Consider the following 23,346-nt stretch of genomic DNA (forward strand, 5'->3'; position numbering starts at 1 on the left):
CTACCTTCTCCCCCACTAGTTTAAACAACAATACTAAGTCATCTTCCTTAATCTAATGCTCTCCAGATGATCTGTCTCGGCATTTTGGGAGATGAATTCCCAAGACATCTACAGAAAAGCTGAAGGTGGTTGTTTTGACTGTATATTATGGTTGCCACTGTATATTATGGTTGCTACTGGCTGCAAGTAGCCTAAACTTGTTTTCTTATTGTTTTAATCAATTGGTTCTGATTTTTTTAGGGCAGGAGTCCTCAACCCCTGGGCTGCGGCCCACTACCACCAATCTACCACTCATGCAGCCCAGTTCCTCTCTCTCGCCCTTCCCAGCTGAACTGCCAAGTCAGAAAGGTTGGGGACCATTGCTTTAGGGCAGGGGTCTGTAACCTTGGCAACTTTAAGACTTGTGGACTTCAACTTCCAGAGTTCCTCAGCCAGCCAGTGTGAGATTCTACTGGTTCAGACCAGTTCACCCAAACCAGATGTTAATTTTACATCCAGTTCAGCAAACCAGTAGTTCTGAAGAACAGCTGACCCCTCCCACCCTTCCCCTCCAAGAAGTCCCCACAAGGCCAGTTTGGCTCGCAGGTAAGTGTAGGGTGGTCTCCTAGGAGCAAAAATGAGGTGTGCCCACCCTGGCTCCACTCCCCCACACAGTGTTCGCTCTTAGGACGCTCCAGGGAGGCTTTCTAGGCAGAAAACAGGGTGCGGGGGGGTTGGCGCTGCCCCTCACCCCATTTTTGCTCCTAGGAGGCTCCAGGGAGGCTTTCTAGACAGAAAAAAAAGGGGCATGGAGGGGGGTCCAAACTTAGCAACTTTAAGACTTGTGGACTTCAACTCCCAGAATTCTCCAGCCAGCTATGCCAGCTATGCTGGCTGGAGAATTCTGGGAGTTGAAGTCCACAAGTCTTAAAGTTGCCAAGTTTGGGGACCCCTGGTTTAAGTAGAAAGAGATTCCAGCTGAAAATATACTATGCATAGAGTTACATGGTAGCTCGCTTTCTTCCTTCCTTCCTTCCTTCCCTTCTTTCTTTCTTTCCCTTCTTTCTTTCTTTTTCTTCTTTCTCTTTCTTTCTCTTAAAAGGAAGAAGAAAAAGAAAGAGGGAGGGATGGAATGGGAGAAAGAAAGAAATGGAGGGAAGGGTGAAAGAGGGAAGGGAAAGGAAAGTGAGTGGATGGATAGAGGGAGGGAGGGGGTGGAAGAAAAAGGAGAGGAGGGACCACAAACCCTGGCACTAGACGCAGCTTCATAGATGCTTTGAAACAGCACAGCAACCCAGGACTCAAAGGGACCTCAGAGGTCATCTAGTCCAACCCTGCACCAAAAGCATTGTTAAAGTGAGTTTCTATCTTTTGACTCACCCAGTCACGTGACCACCAAGCCACACCCAGCCGGTCATTTGACCACCAAACCATGCTCAGCCAGTCACATGACCACCAAGCCACTCCCACAAATTAGGCCATACCCACAGAGCCAGTTGTTAAGAAATTTGAATCCCACCCATGGTTAGCAGCAATATCAAGATTTCTAGTTTGGCCAAAAGAAAATGGATATGGGATGTTGTAAGCAACAGTCAGCCAACAAGGAAGAAGGAAGCTGGGAGGTAATAGATCATGAGCATTACTTGTATTAAAACTTTCCAAATGTATTGGACTTCACTCCAGGTGGATGGAGCACCCTATCTTGTAGAGCAGTTGTTGTAGGGAAAATAGGTGAAGAGAGCCCTAGTTGTGCATCTTTGGGCTCTGAATTAAAGATGAGATACAAAACAAATATATCTAAGTTACAAGACTACAGTTCTGTTCACTTCAACATGGGCATAAGTTCAACTGACAACAGACATTTCTGTATAACATGGGTATCAAACTCACCGCGTCATGTTGCTATCATGTGATGCTTCGCAATGTCTTTTTCTTTTGCAGAGCTGCGGTAGGTGTGGCTTGTGTGTGATGCATCTGGCCTGCGGGCCACCAATTTAATACCCCTGCTATATATAACGTAGAATTAGCTATAAATTATAAATTCAATTTAATTGATACGCTGCCCCTCACTGTTGAAGTGATAGTCTTTTTGCACAGATGATCATATATAAGATGAAAGCACAAAAGTTGCAAACATCTGAGTGGCCAATTGGTATCATTTTCAGTTCCTGAACTTTTAGTACAAGCTCTGGGAGCTGGCATTAATGTTCAAAAACGAATTTCCTCATTGGTGAGTGTTTATGGTACTGTTAAAAGCTTTTGTGTTTCACAACTTTCAGGAAAAAATGTGGACCAGATTTGATTTACATATATAAACAGTTCTTTGTCAATGTTAACAGCACATAGTCACAAATAACCCATGTGGCAATATAACTAATAGGTTCATATCTTGCCAGGGGCTGTGAATTTAAGATTCTAAATATCAGTGGTCTGCTTTTCTTAGGTGCAGTGAGAAATCACTACCAATACAAAATCCACTAAGTTGACCATTTTATAATATTGGGACCATAATATTGATTTATTCAACCTGATTGTAGGTAGGCTTAATAAGGCAATTCTGTCCATGCCTATTCTGAGGTAAGCTACACTAAGATCAAAAGGAGATACTCCTGTGATGGCTAAGAGCACCAGTGTTCTTGCAAAAAAAAATCTTGCAGCCTCTCCTCAATTTTTTTAAGATTATATTTCCTTTAATTCTAAAAAAAGGAAATAGAAATTCTTTTGATATTTAACATACATCATTGTTAGAGTCTGGCAGCTTTTACCATACCAGGAAGAGTCAACCAACTTATATCTAGTATTGGAGATGTGTGTACAGCATCCATGAAACTATTAGAAAAAAAGACTGATAACTTGTTTACTGGGAAATAAATTTATGAATTTCTAGGAATCTTTTTTTATGCTGTATAAGGGCTTCAGTACAGGTAGTCCTTGACTTAGGACCACAACTGAGCCTAGTAACGTTCTTTATCATTCTACAGTACTGTGTTTATTTGCTTTTGCTTTAAGGATTAGTGAAGAAGTAATCTATCATCATAGATGGGTTTACTATTTAGTAAGGATTTGAAACCTCTGCAAGTTTGAGGAACTAATAAGAAAACACCTGTCCAGGAGGCTGGTAAACAAAATTGTTTATTGACTGTGGAGTTCTTGATACTCTCTAACCTGGATTATTTTCTTGCAGGTTATTTGGCTAGGTACCATCTTCAATGCTAGAAGGCAGTGGGGTTTGCTGTTTGTTTATAAACAGTAGCTTTCCCTGTCAGAATTGATGGAGGTATTGTTTTCTCCTTGGTAATTCCTTGATTAGACTATTGGTTACTGTTTGATTGTTTGCAGTTGATCTGCTTTCTGATACCAATTTTAAAAAATTGTAGCTTAGGGTTAAAACGAGGGGTACTTGGTGCTCTCTGGACTTCCTTGGTTTCTTAAAGATGGTTCATTAGCCAAACTATGTAACATCATTGGTGCTGGTGGGTAGGTAACATCCCACCAGCACTGATGTTACCTAGTTTGGATAATGAAACATCTGCAAGAAAACAAGGAAGCTCAGAAAGCACCAAGGACGCTTGCTTATCTGAGTGTTGATTGCTGGCAATGTGGGTGGTCTAGTCTTTTGGTTTCCTTTTTACCTTTTAGAGTAGAGTACAATAGAATAACAGAGTTGGAAGAGACTCTGAAGATCTTCTAGTCCAACCCCTTGCTCAGGCAGGAAACCCTATACAATTTCAGACAAATGGCTGTCCAGATCTCTTCATAAAAACTTCCAGTGTTGGAACAACTTCTGGAGGCAAGTTGTTCCACTGAATAATTGTTCTGTCAGAAAATGTCTTTGTTGATGTTGTCTCTTTTGAATGGCATGTAAAAGTGTTTTATCTCTTGGGCCTGTTTTCTGAACGTAGTTTCATACCCCATTCAAAAATAATTCATTTACCCAAGACCGGGGCATAGAAAGGAGCGCCAAGGCAGAGGAAAAGAGGCAGCAAAGAACAAAAAGGAAGATGTGCCGCCCTAGCCACTCTTGGATTTCAGGCGCATGGGAAGGTATGAACAGGGCCGTCTTGACAGCATTATGGGCCCTGGGCAAAGCAGTGTACTGGGGCCCCTATGACAACTACTCACAGGAATAAAAATGTTAAATGGTTGATAAAATGAAACATATATTTGCATGTTAGTATTAATAAAAAATGCAATGAAATGTCATAAATATGTTGCTGTATTTACATGATATAAGGTGCATTGAAGGGTTGGCAGATTAGTTTGCTCGTGGGGCTCGCGGACAAGTGCCCACCAAGCCCATGCATTAAGACAGCCCTGGGTCCGAAAGGGGCTGTAAGGTAAATAGGTGAGGGGAGGGGAGGAGGGAGGGGCAGGAGCGGAGCGGTGATGACAGGAACAGAAAGAACTGAGGAAATCCTCTTAGCTCAGCTCAGGAGAGAAAGAGAGCGAGCGAGCGCGGAGGGAGGGGGGGGAGAAAAGGCAAAAACCGGGGAAGGGGGTCGCGCCCGGGAGAACCTGGGTAGAAGAGAGGGGACGGGGTGAGTTTTGAGAGCAAGTGGGGGGAGGAGGACAAAAAAATGTGAAGGGGGAGACGGGGAGAGAGAAAGAGAGGGAAGGAGACGGAGGGAGAGAGAGAGAGAGAGAAAGAGGAGGGAGAGACAGAGACAGAGACAGAGACAGGGAGGGAGACCAGAGGGAGGGGGAGAGAGAGACAGAGACGGAGGGAGGGGGGAGAGAGAGAGACGGAGGGAAAGAGAGAGCGAGAGAGAGCGGGAGAGAGAGAGAGAAAACAAAAAAGAAGAGGGAGCGAGGCTCTCTTTTTTTGGCCTCTCAGATTCCCTCCTTCTTCGCCCGCCCCTTCTCTTGGAACCGATGCAGCTCCCGGCGATTGGCCGCTTCGGACGGAGGAAGCTCCTCCTCTTTCTCTTTCGCGAAGGAGAAGGGGTACTGGAAGGAAGGAAGGAAGTTTTGGACCGTTCTCGCCTCCCGTAGGCTTCCACAACACCGCGGGCAGCCCCGACTACAGCAAGGACCGGCTCAAGGATTTTTAGATGGAGCGGAGTTCGGCGGCAGTCAGTGCGGTGAGGCGCCTCCGGAGCCTGGCGCCGCCGCTGCATAATAACAACCAGCAGCAGCAGGAGCAGCAGCAGCAAGGGCGACGGCGGTGGCAGCATCAGGAGCCCCCGAAGCCACGCTGGGGAAAGGAAGAAGAGGAGCGAGACGGCAAGCAAAAGCCGGCCGGGAGAGCAAGCAAAACTCTCCCGGAGCTGGCGACGGCGCTCGTGCTGCTCTTCTACTTGCTGGCTCTTCGCGGGCTCGTGCAGGTTTCCTTCCAGCAGCTGCTGACGGGAGGGGCGGGCGACCCCGCGGAATTCAACGCCTCGCGCGCCAGGTAACTGACAGCGCCGCGCGCGCTCATCCCGCCTTCCCCCTCCGCGTTGGGTGCCCGGCAGAGCAGGAGGTCTGCAACCCTTGGCCACTTTAGCACAGCTGGCTGGGGAATTCTGGGAGTTGAAGGCCTCCAGGCTTAAAGTGGCCGAGGTTGCAGACCCCTGCAGTTAAGAGGACCGGTCATTTAGCCGCTTGGAATGAGAAGCATCTAATGTTGTTTTTTTAAAAATTATTGTCTCATTTATTGTTATTTTACTTTATTTTGATTTTGTGCACACCTGGTACCTGAACTTTTTTACTCTCGCTTGAGCTTCACCCAGTCAGTTTGGCGGCTTCTTCGCCGCGGCACGTTTCGCTCCGCTACCCTCCGCCCCTGGGAGATCAACGCGAAGCCTTTTCTTAGGACTCCTACGGGCAGGTGCACTTCGTCGTCTGCCCAGTTGTCAAAGAGCGAATTTTCACCCGCGTCCCGCCCTCACTCTTTGAGTGGATTTAGCGATTTGTTGCTTTTGGGGTCCCCCCTCTTCATTTGTCTCCAAAATGACAGGAATCGGGGAGTGTTGCTTCCTCTTTTTTTAGTGTATGTTTTTTTATTCATGAACGTTTTGAATACAGTGTATTGTCAGGGCATATCGTTTACAGAAAAACAAAGAAAAACAAATAGAAATATTAATACATCTAATAAAAACAGTAGTAGTATAACAAAATAGTTTTGACTTATGTTTATATTAGCTTATTTGTAATTCTGTTAATTATATTGGCATATTCATAATTATAAACCATCTTTATACTTGATTCATTCATAGCACTAATCTTTATCTAATTTCTACCTCTTATCTCTAACCATTCATAAAATCTATTCTATGTTAGATAATATTCTTTGTCTTCTTTGTCCTTTATTTTTAATGTCAATCTACATCTTTGGGGAGTGTTGCTTCCAAACGCATATTAATGTTCACAAGCATTGTCCCATTTTCCCAGGCATTTATATATGCAATTTATTTATGTAATGTATTTACTTAGGCAATTTATTATACCACTTCAGTCCCAATGGACGCTCAGTAATTTACAAATATTAGACAATTCTCATTTGAGCAATCCCTGCTGATTTTCCCTCAGGCCCATTGCATGTGCAAGAGAGAACTTGAAGAGAAGTAAGATCAGTCAATCTGTATCACTTTGCATGGAGCATTTATAGAAGCCAAAATGAGCATAATGAAAAGAGATAGGGTCCCTTTCAATATTTAGAGAATAGGCAGTACTTTATCATATAGGTGAACATGTTTGATTTGGAATGAATCAAGGCATACATCAAGCCAGTTAAATGTTGAACAGCTTTCTCTTTCCTGCAGTAACCTAAATAATGGAAAGAATAACCGCACCAGTAATGAATCACTCTGAGTGAATGTTGGCCTTTTGTAGATTTTACCTAATGTTTACTTTTGTATGGATCATTTGTGCAATCTTTTGATTTGGAAACCACATAGACAATTTAGTGCAATGCTGAATTGACAAATTATCTACATTTGCTGTTTCTATTTTTTACAATATTTAAGTAAGGCTCATCTTTATATTTTTGAAAGTTATGAAACAAAGAAAGGGCAAGGAATGGCATATCCTCTTTTTATACTACTTCCATTTCTTTAATCCCCTGAATATTTCTTTCTTATACCTGTATACTGAAGTAAATATGGTATCCACATTTTTATATCAACCTGTATATGTATAGACATTTTTTCTAGTTTTCTGTGAATATTATTTTGTAGATTACTCTTGATTTTAAAAATGGGTGGGTGACAAAACCAATTAAAACATTTCTTTTGATCATACTAATAAAAGTAGGTGATGTAGAATGTATTATTTTTTCATAATTTTTTAAATGAAAGTTAAGCTATCATTTATTTTTCTGTGACTTTTGATCTTTGATTTTTTTGGATAGATTTCTCAACTATCAAAAATGGTGTTTATATATGGAATTAACTCATATTGATTTTATTATAATTTAATTTTGAGTCTAGAATCTTTAACATACCATACTTCATCATGAGTTCTACCATACTAATATAATTGGCACTTAATTTATAAGCAGATTAATACTTCTTTTTACTATTTATTATGTTACAAATCTTCCCAGTAACTAACATTGTCTAGGTACATTACAAATTTATCATGAAAATATTGTATAAAAGAATTTAAAACAGTAAAATGAAAATAATAACATACTATTTGATTATACTGTTACTTAAGATCATATTCAATGAATACAACACTATAAAAATGCAGGAAACAGCTAGAGTCCACTAAAAGAAGGATTGATCCTTATAGCCTATACAGGGAAAAGACAGTAAGTCAAATATTGGCAGCAAATGTTAAGTAGTCATTTTTCTCAGATTTCTATGTAATCCTGAAAAAAAGTTGACTGATTATGTGCCATCAAGGTGCTATCAACTCTTAGTGACTACATGGATAAATTTTCTTCCTAACCTGGTCCTTCTCATTTTCCAATGATGTTTCCATTGCCATTGTAACTGCATAATCCATCTTGCTCCGGCTCACCCTCTTCCTTCCTTCTACTTTTCCCAGCATTGTCTTCTGTGGGAAAAAAAGTTGAGGCTGCTTTAATTAGGGAGATTCTGTGCTTATGTGAAGTCTGAAGCCCTTCCAAATAATATTCAAAGCATACTTTGTCCAGTTACACTGTAGATAGATAGGTTGCAGACTACATCTGTACTGGTACAAGAAGAGCCAGATATCTCGGTTTTTATTTAAAAACATCTACAAGTTCCAGGTATCGGATTCATTTATCAAGGTAAATAGTCCAATAACATTAGAAAAAACTTCCCCACTTTTACAGTTTCCTTATCTTTAGAATATTTTGAACCTGGGTTATATTCCAGATTGATTTTGTATTATATACATTAATGCAGTAACTCCATGTATGTAATCCTGTGCATATTGAAGGAAATGTGGTAGGCTTTTATGATAATGTAATACAAAAGTATGTAGGTTTTTTTAATGGTATGACTTTATTCTTATTTATAAATCTGAAGCACAGAAATCAGCAGGTCACATATAAGTGTATGAATGGTACGTTGCAGTAGTGAAGTTTTTGCTATTTTTCTTGTAGGTAATAGAATGTTACACATGAACCTCATGACCTACACATCATGAAAAAGTTATTAGAATTATTTCATAGTACATACCAATCAATTTGATACTTGAATCAGAATTTATAAGAGCTGTACATGTCATCCATATTATAGATTGCTGTGTTTTAAGTCAGTGATTTTCAACTGATGCCATATATACTACTGATAGGACTCCAAAATAGTTTAAATGGGATATAAATTGTTGAACCTTGAATTGAGTCTTTTAAAACTTACCATATACAATAAATGTAGAGAGTTCCTGTTAGTGAAAAGTGGGTAAATTTTTGTTTCTATAATAATAGGACCTAAATTCTTTAATGGAGTGATTGGTGGGAATTATGAAATATTTTATAATGATTTTCTAATGTTTTATATATCCCATAGGAAATATTTAGAAAATATTACTGCAATTGGTCCGAGAATTGTTGGAAGTCCAGAAAATGAAATTTTCACTGTTGACTACCTCTTGAAACAAGTTAAAGCTATTGAAATTAAAAGCAATCATGCCCATAAAATCTCTGTAGATATACAGAGGCCAACAGGCACTTTCAGTATTAATTTCCTTGGAGGATTCACCAGTTATTATGACAATATTACTAATATTGCTGTTAAACTGGAACCCAGAGAAGGAGCTAAACATGCCGTGATGTTGAATTGTCACTTTGACTCTTTACCAAATACTTCAGGTAAATAAATCAGAGTATTTTACAGGAAAAATTGTGTTTCCCAGAACATTGTTTGTTTCTTCTCTGTTTAAAAATGAAGTTTAATTACACTTCAAAATTCATTTGTTTAATGTCCAGAAGTAATTCTTTATTAATTAATTATAATAAAATGTTTTGTAAATTTAATAATTGTTGAATTCTTTTTAATTCATTGTGTTTCTAGCCATCAAAGACATTCACAGCATACATGTAGTGTAATTGAATGCAGTAACTATTTCAAAATCATTCTAATTGGATTGAGATATAAAATAATTGTTCTTCTGTTTCAACTTTTTCTGTTGAACTAATTCTCAGCATATTCATTTAAAATTGCATACTGTTTGTATGAATAATATATTATTTTTTTTAATTAAGTTTATATTGCTTAAAAACAATTATAACTTATTCATTTGATTAGATTTTGCAAATATTTATACATTTATCTTGGCAATAGAATAGAATAGAATAGAATAGAATAGAATAGAATAGAATAGAATACTTTATTGGCCAAGTGTGATTGGACACACAAGGAATTTGTCTTGGTGTAAATACTCTCAGTACACATAAAGAAAAGGTACATTCATTAAGAATCAAGAATCATAACGTACAACACTTAATGATAGTCATAGGTTATAATCAACAGTCAAATCAATTCAAGATCTATTGAACATTGTCCCAATTTCTCCTATAGAACATTCCAACTGGTGGAAAAACACAGCAATTAATGCTGTAAATTTTTTCAGGTCATGGATTATCTTCTTTTTACTACTATTCTTCCTGAAGGATCTAAATGTTTGTAATGGTAAATTTGGTAGCGTGCAGTTATACAATACAGTTCCTGTTTGTAATGAATAGTAAACCTTTTTTTTCTTTTTTATATTAAATGGCTTATATTTAATGTACAGAAAGGTATATAAAAGGTCCAAGCCATTGTGCATAACTAGATCTATTGCCATATTATTTTATTATTTTCTGAAATGTTCTGTTTCCCATCAATCCAGGCACTTTGAAGATAGGTCATCCATTTCTGAAATACCGTTTTCTATACTTTGATGTTTTAAAATGTTCTATAATTATGTTTCCACCTCAGGAAATTAGTGTGTTATATATCTTATTATTTTAAGGTGCTAGTGATGATGCTATCAGCTGTTCTGTAATGCTTGAAATACTGCACACGCTTTCAAAATCGTCTGAAGCTTTGCAACAATCTGTTATATTCCTGTTTAATGGGGCAGAGGAAAGTATCTTACAGGTAAGAAAGAAGCACTGAGTAGATTCTTAATACTTTAATATGAGCAAATGTACAGAGTTTATTCTTTAATATGAAACAAAAATTGCTATGAAGGTGTACAAAATGGAAGGATTATGACAGATACTTGAATAAAAGTAAGAATTTTTTTTTCTTTCCCATCATGGCAGTGAAACTGAGTTTAGTTCTTACTCTTGGTTATGTGCACATGTGTGGGCATGTGTTTTATGAAAACACTGTATTGCAATTAAGAAGAGAATAACTTGTTTTACAATGCCCGGGGAGGTGATAGTGCTTATTTAAAATAGTCCTGCCTTCTTTGAGTTAGGAAAACTGTTGTAACAAGCTGCTCTTGTGGAAGAAGAAGATCAAAACACCTTGAAATACATAAAATGGCTATGTTTTATGTCATTGTTATTGCCTGCCAAGATTAAGGACCCTGGTTGTTGGGGGCAGGATGCTGACTCTGTAATCACTGTAAAGTGGTATATAAGTCTAAGTGCTATTGCTATTAATCATTTAGATTACTCAGTCTTTCAAATGTGCATATTCTCTTCTCGGACTGTGAAAAAACTGGCCTGTTTAACCTTTATTCGTGAATTGTTATATTATGTATTCTTTTTGCATTTCATGTCATATAATGGTTAAACATATTTAATATATGTCTATTAGTTTTAAGATGCTGGCCTGTAGCATAATAAACTTTGAACTAATTAAACAAGAAAGCCAAGAGAGCGGCAAAAGGTTTTTCCAGAACTAGAATCTCCTTTGTGCAATCAGAAGGTGTTTCAAACATTTTTAATATATATATATATGTTCTGTCCATTGTCTTTACTGTTTAAATCAAGGCTAGTCATGGCTTCATTACACAACACCCATGGGCTAAATCAGTGAAAGCATTTATTAATCTGGAGGCTGCTGGAGTAGGAGGGAAAGAACTTGTGTTTCAGACTGGTAAGATTTTTAATACCATTATGTAAGTCTGGTGACAATTTCATTTCAAAATCACAATGCCTACGTTTTGATGCAACTTTTTAGTTGAGGAAGATCACGATAAAATTTTCTTTTCTGATAAACAATTATTCTGCTTTCACTACTTGCTACTAGATGTACTTTTTATTGGATTTTTAAGCCTGTCTTAAATGATTCTTCATTACATAACTATTCCATTGCTACGACAAAGCTTTTATTGTGGCCTTTTAAAAACAGATTATTGCGATAAAGGTGAATTAAAAGTGGATTTCTATTGCTTTTATAATTAGATTTATGAAATTTCATTGGCGTATTGGGTAATTGGTTTAAATATAGTTGGTATTTGTGAATGTAAATGTGTGTTGAAAAATGTGAAATGTAAATGAGGAGAGAGAGCTTCTCTGGGCTAAATGTTTACTTTCATTCAGAAGTCAGTACTGTTTAGTCTCTGCACAAATATATGTTTGGCATGGTGGTATCCCAGGGCTATATCAGTCTGTCAGAACTGACATGACATTCATTTTTGTTCTATGACATTCCTGCAGCTTGATGGAAAGTGATCTGCCAAAATTAATGGGATTAAACCTAAAAGAGCTGGAGTTTAACATCAACCTCCATTCACTGATCTCAGCCCTAGGCAGTTTATAACCTAAGAAAGGCGTTAAAAACCATCTGGGTGTAGCAAGTATTTGGTTGCTTGCTACAGAAATTTATATAAGGAAGATTCTTCCTTATCTAAACGGCCAGCTGAGTGGCATAAAACATTTGTGTCAAAGTATTGGAGGAGTTTTAAGACAGCTGGTACTAATTGTTAGTAAAAAGATACTTTAATCGGATATTGCAGTTTCTTGTGGAATGGAAAATCACTCATATATTTAATTGGGTTCAGTTGGATTCCATTCTACATTCATTTTTGGACTTTGGCTCTTTTAGCAAATGCTATGGCTTTCAGTTTTTGGAAATTATCTACCAGTCCTATTCCATTTGCAGTGCTGAATTACAGAGCTTATCGGCATTCTAAGTTGTATGTGTGAGCAGGGGATAACGCCTACATCATCTCCATATAGGACTATTATGTTGGGAGTATAATAATCTGTGTTAGTCACGGTGTTGGTCACAGAGTTAAAGAATAATTAATAAAGTGGGGCCCTGAAATATATCCCTGACACCTTGTCACTCTCAAGTGTGTCACGTTAAATGTGGGAAACGGAATGGGACAAGAGGAATTTAAAATTCCTGTGAATTTGCTTTATTTAGAATATTTAGAATCAAAACCATGTGTTTTGCTTATGGCAAAGCACAGATTAAAACGTAGAGCACTAAATTAAAATTTATTTTTATTTCACAGTTGTTTTCTTAATTCTTGCAGGACCTGAAAACCCTTGGCTGGTACAAGCATACATCTCTGCTGCTAAGCACCCTTTTGGTTCTATTGTGGCTCAAGAGGTGTTTCAGACTGGTGTTATCCCTGCAGATACAGATTTCCGTATTTACAGAGATTTTGGCAATGTTCCAGGTGTGTTAGATAGGCTTAGCAGGATAGCTTTGGGGGCTGTACTGGGAAGGACAATGAAAAATAGGTAGGAGGATTGTCAAGCTAATAAAAGCAAAGAAAAGTTTGTGATACAGAGCTGTCCAATGATGTTCATGTCTAATATTGGATGTGCACATTGCAGATTTTCTGAGCCAAAGAAGTAGTAAGGTAATGAAGGTGAGATTACAAAGACAACGGTTTTATTAAGAATGGTGAGTTAGACAAAGAGAACCTCCCTTGTTCCCCATTATGGCTGGGCCAGCGCACATTCACAGTGCTTTACAGCCCTCTCTAAGTGGTTTACAGGGTCAGCATATTGGCCCCAACAGTCTGGGTCCTCATTTTATTGACCTCAGAAGGATGGAAGACTGAGTCAACCTTGAGATTCAAACTGCTAACTGCTGGTAGCCGGCAGTCAGCAGAAGTAGCCTGTAATACTGCATTCTAATCACAGCGGCACCATGGCGCTTCATAGTTATTTTAATGTTACTTGTCAATAAATTAATTTACACTGCCCAAAGAAATAAAGGGAACAAAAAAATAAGACATCCTAGATCTGAATGAATGAAATATTCTTATTAAATACTTTGTTCATTACATAATTGAATGTGCTGACAACACAATCACACAAAAATTATCAATGGAAATCAAATTTAGCAACCCATGGAGGTCTGGATTTGGAGTTACACTCAAAATTAAAGTGGAAAAAAAACACTACAGGCTGATCCAACTTTGATGTAATGTCCTTAAAACAAATCAAAATGAGGCTCAGTAGTGTGTGTGGCCTCCACGTGCCTGTATGACCTCTCTACAATGCCTGTGTATGCTCCTGATGAGGTGGTGGATGGTCTCCTGAGGGATCTCCTCCCACACCTGGACTAAAGCATCCCCCAACTCCTGGACAGTCTGTGGTGCAACCTGGCATTGGTGGATGGAGCAAGACATGATGTCCCAGATGTGCTCAATTGGATTCAGGTCTGGGGAATGGGCAGGCCAGTCCATAGCATCAGTGCCTTCATCTTGCAGGAACTGCTGACACACTCCAGCCACATGAGGTCTAGCATTGTCGTGCATTAGGAGGAACCCAGGGCCAACCGTACCAGCATATGTCTCACGGGGGGTCTGAGGATCTCATCTCGGTACCTAATGGCAGTCAGGCTACCTTTGGCGAGCACATGGAGGGCTGTGCGGCCCCCTAAAGAAATGCCACCCCACACCATTACTAACCCACTGCCAAACCGGTCATGCTGGAGGATGTTGCAGGCAGCAGAACCTTCTCCACGGTGTCTCCAGACCTGTCACGTTTGTCACATGTGCTCAGTGTGAAGCTGCTTTCATCTGTGAAGAGCGCAGGGCGCCAGTGGTGAATGTGCCAATCTTGGTGTTCTCTGGCAAAAGCCAAACATCCTGCACGATGTTGGGCTGTAAGCACAACCCCCACCTGTGGATGTCGGGCTCTCATACCACCCTCATGGAGTCTGTTTCTGACTGTTTGAGCAGCCGTATGCACATTTGTGGCCTGCTGGAGGTCATCTTGCAGGGCTCTGGCAGTGCTCCTCCTGTCCCTTCTTACACAAAGGCAGAGGTAGCGGTCCTGATGCTGGGTTGTTGCCCTCCTATGGTCTCCTCCATGTCTCCTGATGTACTGTCCTGTCTCCTGGTAGCGCCTCCATGCTCTGGACACTACGCTGACAGACACAGCACACCTTCTTGCCACAGCTCGCATTGATGTGCCATCCTGGATGAGCTGCACTACCTGAGCCACTTGTGTGGGTTATAGACTCCGTCTCATGCTACCACTAGAGTGAAGGCACCTCCAGCATTCAAAAGTGACCAAACCATCAGCCAGGAAGCATAGGAACTGAGAAGTGGTCTGTGGTCGCCACCTGCAGAACCACTCCTTTATTGGGGATGTCTTGCTAACTGCCTATGCTTTCCACCTGTTGTCTATTCCATTTGCACAACAGCATGTGAAATTGATTGTCAATCAGTGTTCCTACCTAAGTGAACAGTTTGATTTCACAGAAATGTGATTGACTTGGAGTTACATTGTGTTGTTTAAGTGTTCCCTTTATTTTTTTTGAGCAGTGTAGTTAGGAATACTTTGTAAAGTTATATTACAGGGTTATATTAAATAACATGATTTGATTTAATTTTGCTGACAGGAATAGATCTGGCTTTCATTGAAAATGGTTACATCTATCATACAAAATATGACACGGTGGATCGAATTTTGACAGATTCTATTCAGAGAGCAGGTTAGTGTTTGCAGTTTTTCATGACTTTCAATGGCAAGATAAGATTAAATTATTGTTCCCCTTAATGAAAATTGAAATTAATAGGCCCAAAATCTCAGTATCCTAAAGATAACACTTTGAAAATAAAAAGTTTATGGATGAATGTAACTAAGTAAATTAATTTTGCTTCTTCTATATTAAGGAATTTGGGCAGAGTTAACTGATTTTAATTACTAAAAACAATTTAGATATCATAGCTTACTTTTATATACTATTCCTTGAATATTTCCCTGGTTACATCTTACTTGCTTCTTTATCATTATTGGCCCTGCAGTATACTGAATTATTTCTCTATTTATATTGTTTTGTAATTAATTTTAAAACCTCAGGCCTGCAGTATATTGAATTTTGTCCAGCCCATTTACTGTTTCCCTTTCAATTTTTATTTATTTTGAGAATTTAAAAAAAATCAAATTCCAATTGTTTCATGATATAATATTAATGAAATGGTGTGCTGATAAAAGACAAATCCTTAATATATATTATTTTTCTCCCCAAGGTGACAATATCTTAGCTGTGCTAAAATACTTAGCAAAGTCAGATATATCAACCAAATCACAGGAGTATCGACATGGAAATGTTGTCTTCTTTGATGTTCTTGGCATGTTTATTTTGGCTTACCCAGCTCGTGTCGGTGCCATTATGAATTGTATCATTGCATCAGTTGCCATGCTTTATTTAGGCAAAAAAGTTCTACAGGCAAGAAAAAGAGGTAAGTTCATTTCATGTTCTGTTCCACGCAGACAACACCCAGGAATATTGTTCTGTTTAAGGATAAGGAACTGTATATAAAATATAGAAAAAGAAGTAGGAAGTAAAATATATTAGAGGCAAAAGTAAAGGAAAACTAAGTAAACCTTGTTTGCATATTGTGGCACATGGATTTTGGGCAGAGGTGGGTTGCTGCTGGTTTGCACCGGTTCGGGCAAACTGGATGCTAATTTTACAACTGGTTTGACAAACCAATAGTTCTGATGACTGGCTGGCCTCGCCCCACCACAGTAGTCCCTACATGGCCCATTTTGGATCCCAGGTAAGTGCTGGGCCTGGCCATTTTTGCCCTCCCAGAGGCTCGAGAAAAGCCTCTGGAGCCTGGGGAGAACGAAAATGCTCCCCCCACCTTGCCATGGTGCAAGAGGCCAACTAGGCCACACCCACCATGGCCATGCCCACCCAGCAACAGGGCAGAGAACTGGTTGTTAAATTTTTTGTAGCATACCCCTGCCTCTGGGGCCTGCCAAAGCCACTACTTTGCAGATCTGAGCCAGACATTGGAGTGAGGAAAAAGAGAAAAAAAGAAAGTTTAGCTTTGACAACTCTGCTGTCACAAAGCTGAGAGCTGAGCTGGCTGCTACCAGTAGGACCTCCTCAATTGTTATGGGACATGCTGCCAGTTTAGCCAAAAATTGGAGACAGCGAGAGAAGGAATGGAGAGAAAGAAAGAAAAAAAAGTAAAGTTTATAGCTGAAGCAACCAGAGATGCTGGAGAGAAAAGGATGGAGACAAGTTGGAGAGTAAATCAGTTGGAGAGAACTGAATTGAAGGATTAAGTGCTGGTTCTTGTTTGAGGAGAGGAGAACAATCCAGGGGTTGCTTTCCTAAATGTCAGGAAGCAAATAGCCAGCGCCCAAGACCCTGGAGGGGTAGGAGGAGTCTGCTGGTTGCAAGCGGTAGCTTCACCTAAGATTGGAAGAAACAGAGAGAAGCAGCTGCTGGTAGGGAAGCTCTGGTTTTGGAGGAAAGCTGGACAGAAGGCCCTGAGAGAGATTCTTCCCCCTATAGAGAAATGGAAGGTATTAAACTGAGATGGATACTAAGCGATAGTAAGAACACTCCAGTAATCCCAGCCAATTCCTTTTTGTTTCTCTCTAGTAATGTCCAGAGGAAGATGGAGAGAAACAGGAGGAATCAGGGGAGATAAAGGGGGATGGTCGCTGATAGACAGACTTAGTAGGAAGGCTCAACGTCAGAACTGTGAATTATACCCATTGTAAATTCCTGCTGTAAATAATTGTATGAAGTCGAAAGCATAAGGCCTCTTCTATTGTTCTGTGTCTATTGCCACCTTTGCTCAGAGAGAGACCCCCAGTTCGAAATTAAACCCTGTCACACTACAACATATAAATGGCACCAACAATGGGCTAATTATCTCCTTGTTAAAGGGCCAGTTGTTAATACAGAACATGGATATGTGACAGGGAGGAGTTACTGAATCAAAACAGACCAATTACCAGAAGTTTGCTAAGGCATTTGGTGGTGGTCAGTGGCGGATTAAGGCTCACTGGTGCCCTAAGCACTGACAACTCTTGGTGCTCCCGTCCTTTGTACATACTGTATAAACAAAGCCATGTTCTCAACTTTGTGGTGCCACCTTTGGGCCTGATTCCCTAAGCACATGCTTAGTTTGCTTAATGGTTAATGCACTGGTGGTGATTGTGGGGGCGGGAGTGAAGGCTTGTAAATGCGAAGGTCCAATGCAAAGCGTACAGAAGATGCTACATGTGCAATGATAACATCTTGTGAGAGGACAGGCTGTCTGCAAGGTGGCCAGCATCTCCTGATGCCCTGTCCCATTAAGATCAGAGGGATCCTTGGTGCCCTCTGAGCTTGCTTGTTTTCTTGCAGATGTTTCATTACCTAAAATTAGGTAACATCATCAGTGCTAATTAAGAAGTGGGGTTTGCTCTCAGTTTAAATTCCAATGGCTTTTCTTGTCAGTGTTGACAGAACTTCTTTGATTGGGCTGTTTACTGTTGGTTTGTTTGGAAGTTCCTTGATTGGGGTACTGTTTATACTTAAAGGGTTTTCAAACTTTCAAGTTTAAGACTTGTGGACTTCAACTCCCAGAATTTCTGAGCTAACATGACTGGAGGAGGAATTCTGGGACTTGAAGTCCAGAAGTCTTAAAGCTGTCAAGTTTGAAGACCCCTGGTTTATTTGATTGTTGGTCTGATGTTAATCTTGGGTCATCTGGTTGCTGGTGGGGGAGGTTTTGTCCTCTTTTTGGCTTGTTGATTGTCTCTTTTGCATAGATATTGTTTATGTCTATAAGTTTATTGATGGCTAATTTGTCAGAGCACACAGAAATTTCATGGCATTTTTGGATTTGGCTTGGTCTAGGGTGGTCACTGTTTCCCAGTTGAAACTATGGTTTAAGTCTGTCCATATGTTGTGAAATTAAAGAGTTTTTATCATGTCTTCTGACTGCTAGTTGGTGTTCATGGATGCGTTCTGCTAGTCTTCTGCCTGTTTGTCCTTCACAGTGGTTGTTGCACTCATTACACTGTATGTTGTAAATGACTCCTGGTTTTTATTCTAGGCCTGCTGTGTCTTTTGGTTTACTTAGGATGTTTTAAAGGGCTTTAGTTGACTTTTGTGCTATGCTGATTCCAAGTGGTTGTAGCAGTCTGAGATGTTCTTGAAGTATCCATTAAAACCTTTCCCTAACCAGCCCAGCAACCAATAACTATAAAAGCTGAGCAGAGAGGCAGCTGGGTGTGATGGAGTTGATGCAAGAGAGAAGATGGTTTGTGACACTAAAACAGCCTGAAGCACCCTAAGGTACATGGAAGATTTACTGTTTTCAGAACTAGGGCTCACAAAGAGAAATAGTAGAGGAACAAGAGTTGTCATAGTTTTGGGGAAGAGTGGCATAGTACTAGCATTTGGGTACTTGTAGGTGTATCATCTAGAGGCCAGTGAGAGAATATGAGTCAGGAGTAATTCTTTGGAGAAGTCTGAGCAGAAGTGAAGGAAATAAGATAGAAAATTTGAAACCCAACAGAGAGCTTTCAAATAGCCAGTCAGCCTGGGAGTTGTCGACCCCGGAGATGTAGCCCGCCGAGATCGACAACAGGTGTTTCTCTGCCCATAACCCCAACCATAGAGCTTCTCTTATGAGGGCTATGGACCTCGTCCCCCCCTTGCCGGTTGACATCAGCCTTTGCGGCCCTGTTGTCCATAAGGACTAGAACATGAGAGCCGGTCACTGATTGCCTGAAATGCTTGAGAGCCAGAAAAATAGCTCTGAGCTCTAGCCAATTTATGGGAAGGGTCTGTTCAGATCTGGAACAAACGCCCTGAGCTATCTGGCCCTGCATATGGGAACCCCAACCCAGGAGGCTGGCATCAGTGGTTATCATAGCCTGTCTGGGTCCCTGAACAGGAGTCCCCTCCAGGTTGATGGGGAACACCACCAATTGAGAGATCTCTGGATTTGTGGCGGAAGCGGGACCTTGATGGATGAGTGGCTGGTTCCTACTCATTGGTAGGGAAGCAGGAACCATTGCAGGGGTCGGGATTGGAGCCTAGCCAATACAGGAGACCATCTTCCTCAGAAGTTTGGACAGCAGTGACAGGGGGACAGTTTGATGTTGCTGGATCTGGTTGATGATTTCTGCAAGGCTCTTTCCACGAGCTGGGGACAGGAAAACCTGGCACGACGTGGTATTGATGACTGCTCCCAAGTGTTGCAGTTTGATAGTGGGAGAGAGCTGGCTCTTTTTGGTGTTGATGAAAAATCCGTGGCTCTGGAGATATGACGGTAATTTGCACAACCCGATGGTCCGCATGGATGGAAGAGGACAGAATCAAATGTTGTCCAAATAGCATTGGATCCTCACTGGAACAGAAAGCAGAGATGCCATCAATGCTGCCAGAACATTTGTGAAGACCCTTGGAACTGATGAGAGGCCGAAGGGAAGTGCTCGATACTGGTAATGGGTATTCTGATAACAGAAATGGAGAAACTGGCGATGATGAGGCCAAATTGGGATGTGGAGGTAAGCCTCCATGTGATCAATGGAAGAGAGGAGGTTGCCTTCCCGAACGCTCTCTAAAATAGAATGCAGGGTCTGCATTTTAAATCGCCTGTATTTTACAAATTGGTTGAGAAATTTTAGATCAAGAATGGCCCTCCCCGTGCCCCCTGAGGCTTTGAGAACGATGAAAAGGCGAGAGTAAAGCCCAGGTCCCTGTTGAGAGGGAGGAACAGGTTGAATAGCCCTGATTTCAAGAAGGTGCTGAATGGCCTGATTCATGAGGGCTTGCCTTGAAATGTCCTGAGAGACAGGACGGATCAAAAAAATTTCTGGGGGTGGGGTTAGGAAGTCCAATTGTAACCCTGACCTAATAGTGCTGAGCACTCAGGTGTCCGTCGTTGACTCCTCCGAATCGGAGGCAAAGAAGGCTAGGCGACCTCTGATGGTTGAGGAAAACAAGGGTTTACTTAGAGCGGTGGAAGGAACGACCCCCTCCCCCCTGAAAGGGCCATTTACCATTTACCTCTGAAAGCGGGGGAAACGAGATGAGGTCTCCGCTCGAAAGGCAGGAGGGCAATAAGGAGCAGAGCGATAGTCGGCTTTCTTCCCAGAGGAAGAGAGAATTTTACATTTATCTCTGGTTTCAATGAGATAAGGTTCCAGAGCATCACCAAAAAGCTTATCACCTGCAAATGGAACTGAAGCCAGCTTCCATTTTCGGTGTGACTCCGCCTGCCAATTTCAGAGCCATAAAAGTCTTCTTGCTGCTATAGAAGATGCCAGGGCCTTGGATGCAAATTTGGTAGAATTGAGAGTGGCATCCGCAGTGAATTCTGCCGTTGCGATAATCTTATTAAGGTCTTGGTGAGACCAAAGGTCAGAAGCAGGCAATCTCATCTGGAGTTGACGCAGCCACTGTATGGATGCCCTCGTGAAAAAGGATGCTGCCATTGAAGCCAGAACAGCCCAAGCAGCGGCCTGGTAATTGCACTCGAGGGTCTGTTCGGAACGTTTATCATCTGGTTTCAAGATATCTTCTGGCTCCGTGGGAGTGCCAGAAGATGAGAACGAGGCCAGAACCAGAATGTCAACAGAAGGCACTGCCAGGGCATTGTCCAGAACTACGCTGACATTGTAGAAATGCTTATCCAGAAAAGATGGGCAAGGACCTGCCGAAGGGGAAGTGCACTGTTCCTTGACCATGTCCAGGAACAAAATAGGAGAAGGCAAAACCTCTGCATACAGTACAGGCTTGGAGAAGAGTGAATCCCCTTGGCTAAATGGATTTCCTTGTGGCTCAGGAGCCACTTCCTCCGGGGACAACTTGGCAGTGACCAAAGCCTTGATGAGTAATGGCCTGAAGAGAGTAGGTTTGAAGACCAACGCAGAGGATGTCTGCTCTGGGCGAGAATCCTCTTCCTCTGAAAGATTTTGGTCAAAAACTCACCCTCTTCACACTCTGAACGAGAGGAGTAACTGTGTTCAGATGGTGAAGCCCTGCCTTCATCATCAACCTCCTCTCATTCTGGTAGAGAAGAATGGACCCTGAGGTCCTGGGGCCTGTGTAAATCACTTATAGATTGAGAAGGGCCTGAACCCTTTCCAGAGGTCGAAGAATTTGCTTGAAGCCTTCAGCCAATCCCTGCCTAATGGCCAATGAGACAACATCTTGGATACCCCCTAGTCTATGCTCAAAGGTAGAGGCAGAAGGCCAAAGGCCCACTGCTGTGGGAGTGAAGGTGGCTTCAGGCCTAGATTGAGGAGAGGTTCGAGGCCTAAGGGAGGGGGAAGAGCATAGGGCCCAGAAGCCTGTTGGAAATAAGGCCCAGATCTGCTTAGATCCTGACGATCGGATTGTACTACAAGAGCCTCAGGAGACCAGGATGGAGGATGGAAAGGCTCATAAATAACTTCTCCTCCCCTGGGAGGGCTTGGCTGGGGCCCACAAGTATCACCTGAAACATGCTGTAGTTGCACTCCCTTCTGTTGAATAGTTCTGTTGAACTGCCCATCTAGGGCCTCATGTCTGTGCTTTTCTGCCCTCAACTCAGCCTGAGTTTCCTTCTTAGGGGCTAGAGCCTTAGCTCTGATTTTAGCAGCCACCTCCCTCTGGTGCGTTGCCTACGTCTTTTTCTCTTATTAGGCTTAAGAGACTGTTCCAGTGGGGGGGAAAGCTCTGCCAGAGCCTTATCTTGCTCCATTTGTAGAATAAAGTCTCTTGCGTTGGAAAGAAACTGTTTAGAAATTTTTAGTAAGTCCTTTAGGGTATAAAATGGCCCCCAGGCTTACAAAATGGCCACTTACCTCATGGTTGAAGGCTTCAATCCAAGATGGCCACTGACTAGGGGAAACAGGCTCCGAGATCGAAGAATCGCTCCTTAGGCTATACAGAGTCTGAGCGAAGTCAGCAAGGGAAAAATGCAGCCGCTGGCCACACAATCAGCTGGCTTGCGCTCTTATCGGTTTGCTGATCATTTTCACAATTGCTCAAAACCGCAGGTGTGGGGGAGGTCTACAGATGCTGCCCAGCTTGCCTGCCCAGAGCTCTGGTAATACTGGTCCCAACGTTGCAGGAGAGAGAGCCCTTCTCTCCTGGAAGAGCAGCTGCCCAGATCCCTGGAAGCTGCTTGAAGCGAGGAAAAAGTACTGAAGATCGCTGATGAGTGCCATCTAACAGAACGCTTTCAGAGACACAGCTATTGACTGAAAGGAGCTGAGTCAAAAGCTGGGGTCTCCCCCAGGGGCTGGCTTTTATATCTTAGTACAAATTTAGCTAAATGACATCATAGGAAGGAGTCAACCCATCCTGGGCTCTCGATGCAACAAGGAGGAGAATATCCAGTTATAAAGTCTTCTTACATCTAGTTACAAAGTCTTCTTTCCGGTTCCATGTCTTTTACAGCAGACAAATATCAAACCATAATGCAACAAATAACCTTCGATATCAAGAGAATATCAAAATAAACAGGGTAAGTCAGTATCGGTCCGTAGTCAGCCAGTATCAGTATCAAGAGAGATCATCAGTGAAAAAGATGGCAACTTGTAGCATAAACCAATCAGAACACAGCATAATACATTACAGTATTTTTCTTTAAAGCTACAAACATATATATTTGTAGTTTATATATTGTCAACCCAACTACATTATTTACATATACATAACAGAGGTTATGGTGATGTGAAGGTGGCAATTCTCCAGCACTTCGTGGTCAATCCTAGAGGCAGACATTCCAGAATTTCATAAGCTCCTAACCCTATCTCTCAAGAGGACAAATCATGGCAGTTCTCATATGTGGAAAAAGTGATCCTGG

General features: G+C 41.3%; 1 protein-coding gene across 1 annotated transcript in view; it reads left to right on the plus strand.

The window, feature by feature from the left end:
• Positions 1–4,911: 4,911 nt before the first annotated feature.
• ERMP1 (endoplasmic reticulum metallopeptidase 1) overlaps positions 4,912–23,346 on the plus strand; it is a 33,588-nt gene continuing 15,153 nt past the window's right edge. The window contains exons 1-7 of the mRNA XM_026703731.2: positions 4,912–5,371; positions 8,904–9,205; positions 10,348–10,475; positions 11,321–11,426; positions 12,814–12,960; positions 15,144–15,236; positions 15,775–15,987. Of these exons, the coding sequence (XP_026559516.2) occupies positions 5,031–5,371; positions 8,904–9,205; positions 10,348–10,475; positions 11,321–11,426; positions 12,814–12,960; positions 15,144–15,236; positions 15,775–15,987 (1,330 nt within the window). The 5' untranslated portion in view covers positions 4,912–5,030. The remainder of the gene's footprint in view (positions 5,372–8,903; positions 9,206–10,347; positions 10,476–11,320; positions 11,427–12,813; positions 12,961–15,143; positions 15,237–15,774; positions 15,988–23,346) is intronic.

The sequence above is a fragment of the Pseudonaja textilis genome, chromosome 2, assembly GCF_049901715.1.
Source record: "Pseudonaja textilis isolate UNSWEBS1 chromosome 2, rPseTex1.2, whole genome shotgun sequence".
Lineage (NCBI taxonomy): Eukaryota > Metazoa > Chordata > Lepidosauria > Squamata > Elapidae > Pseudonaja > Pseudonaja textilis.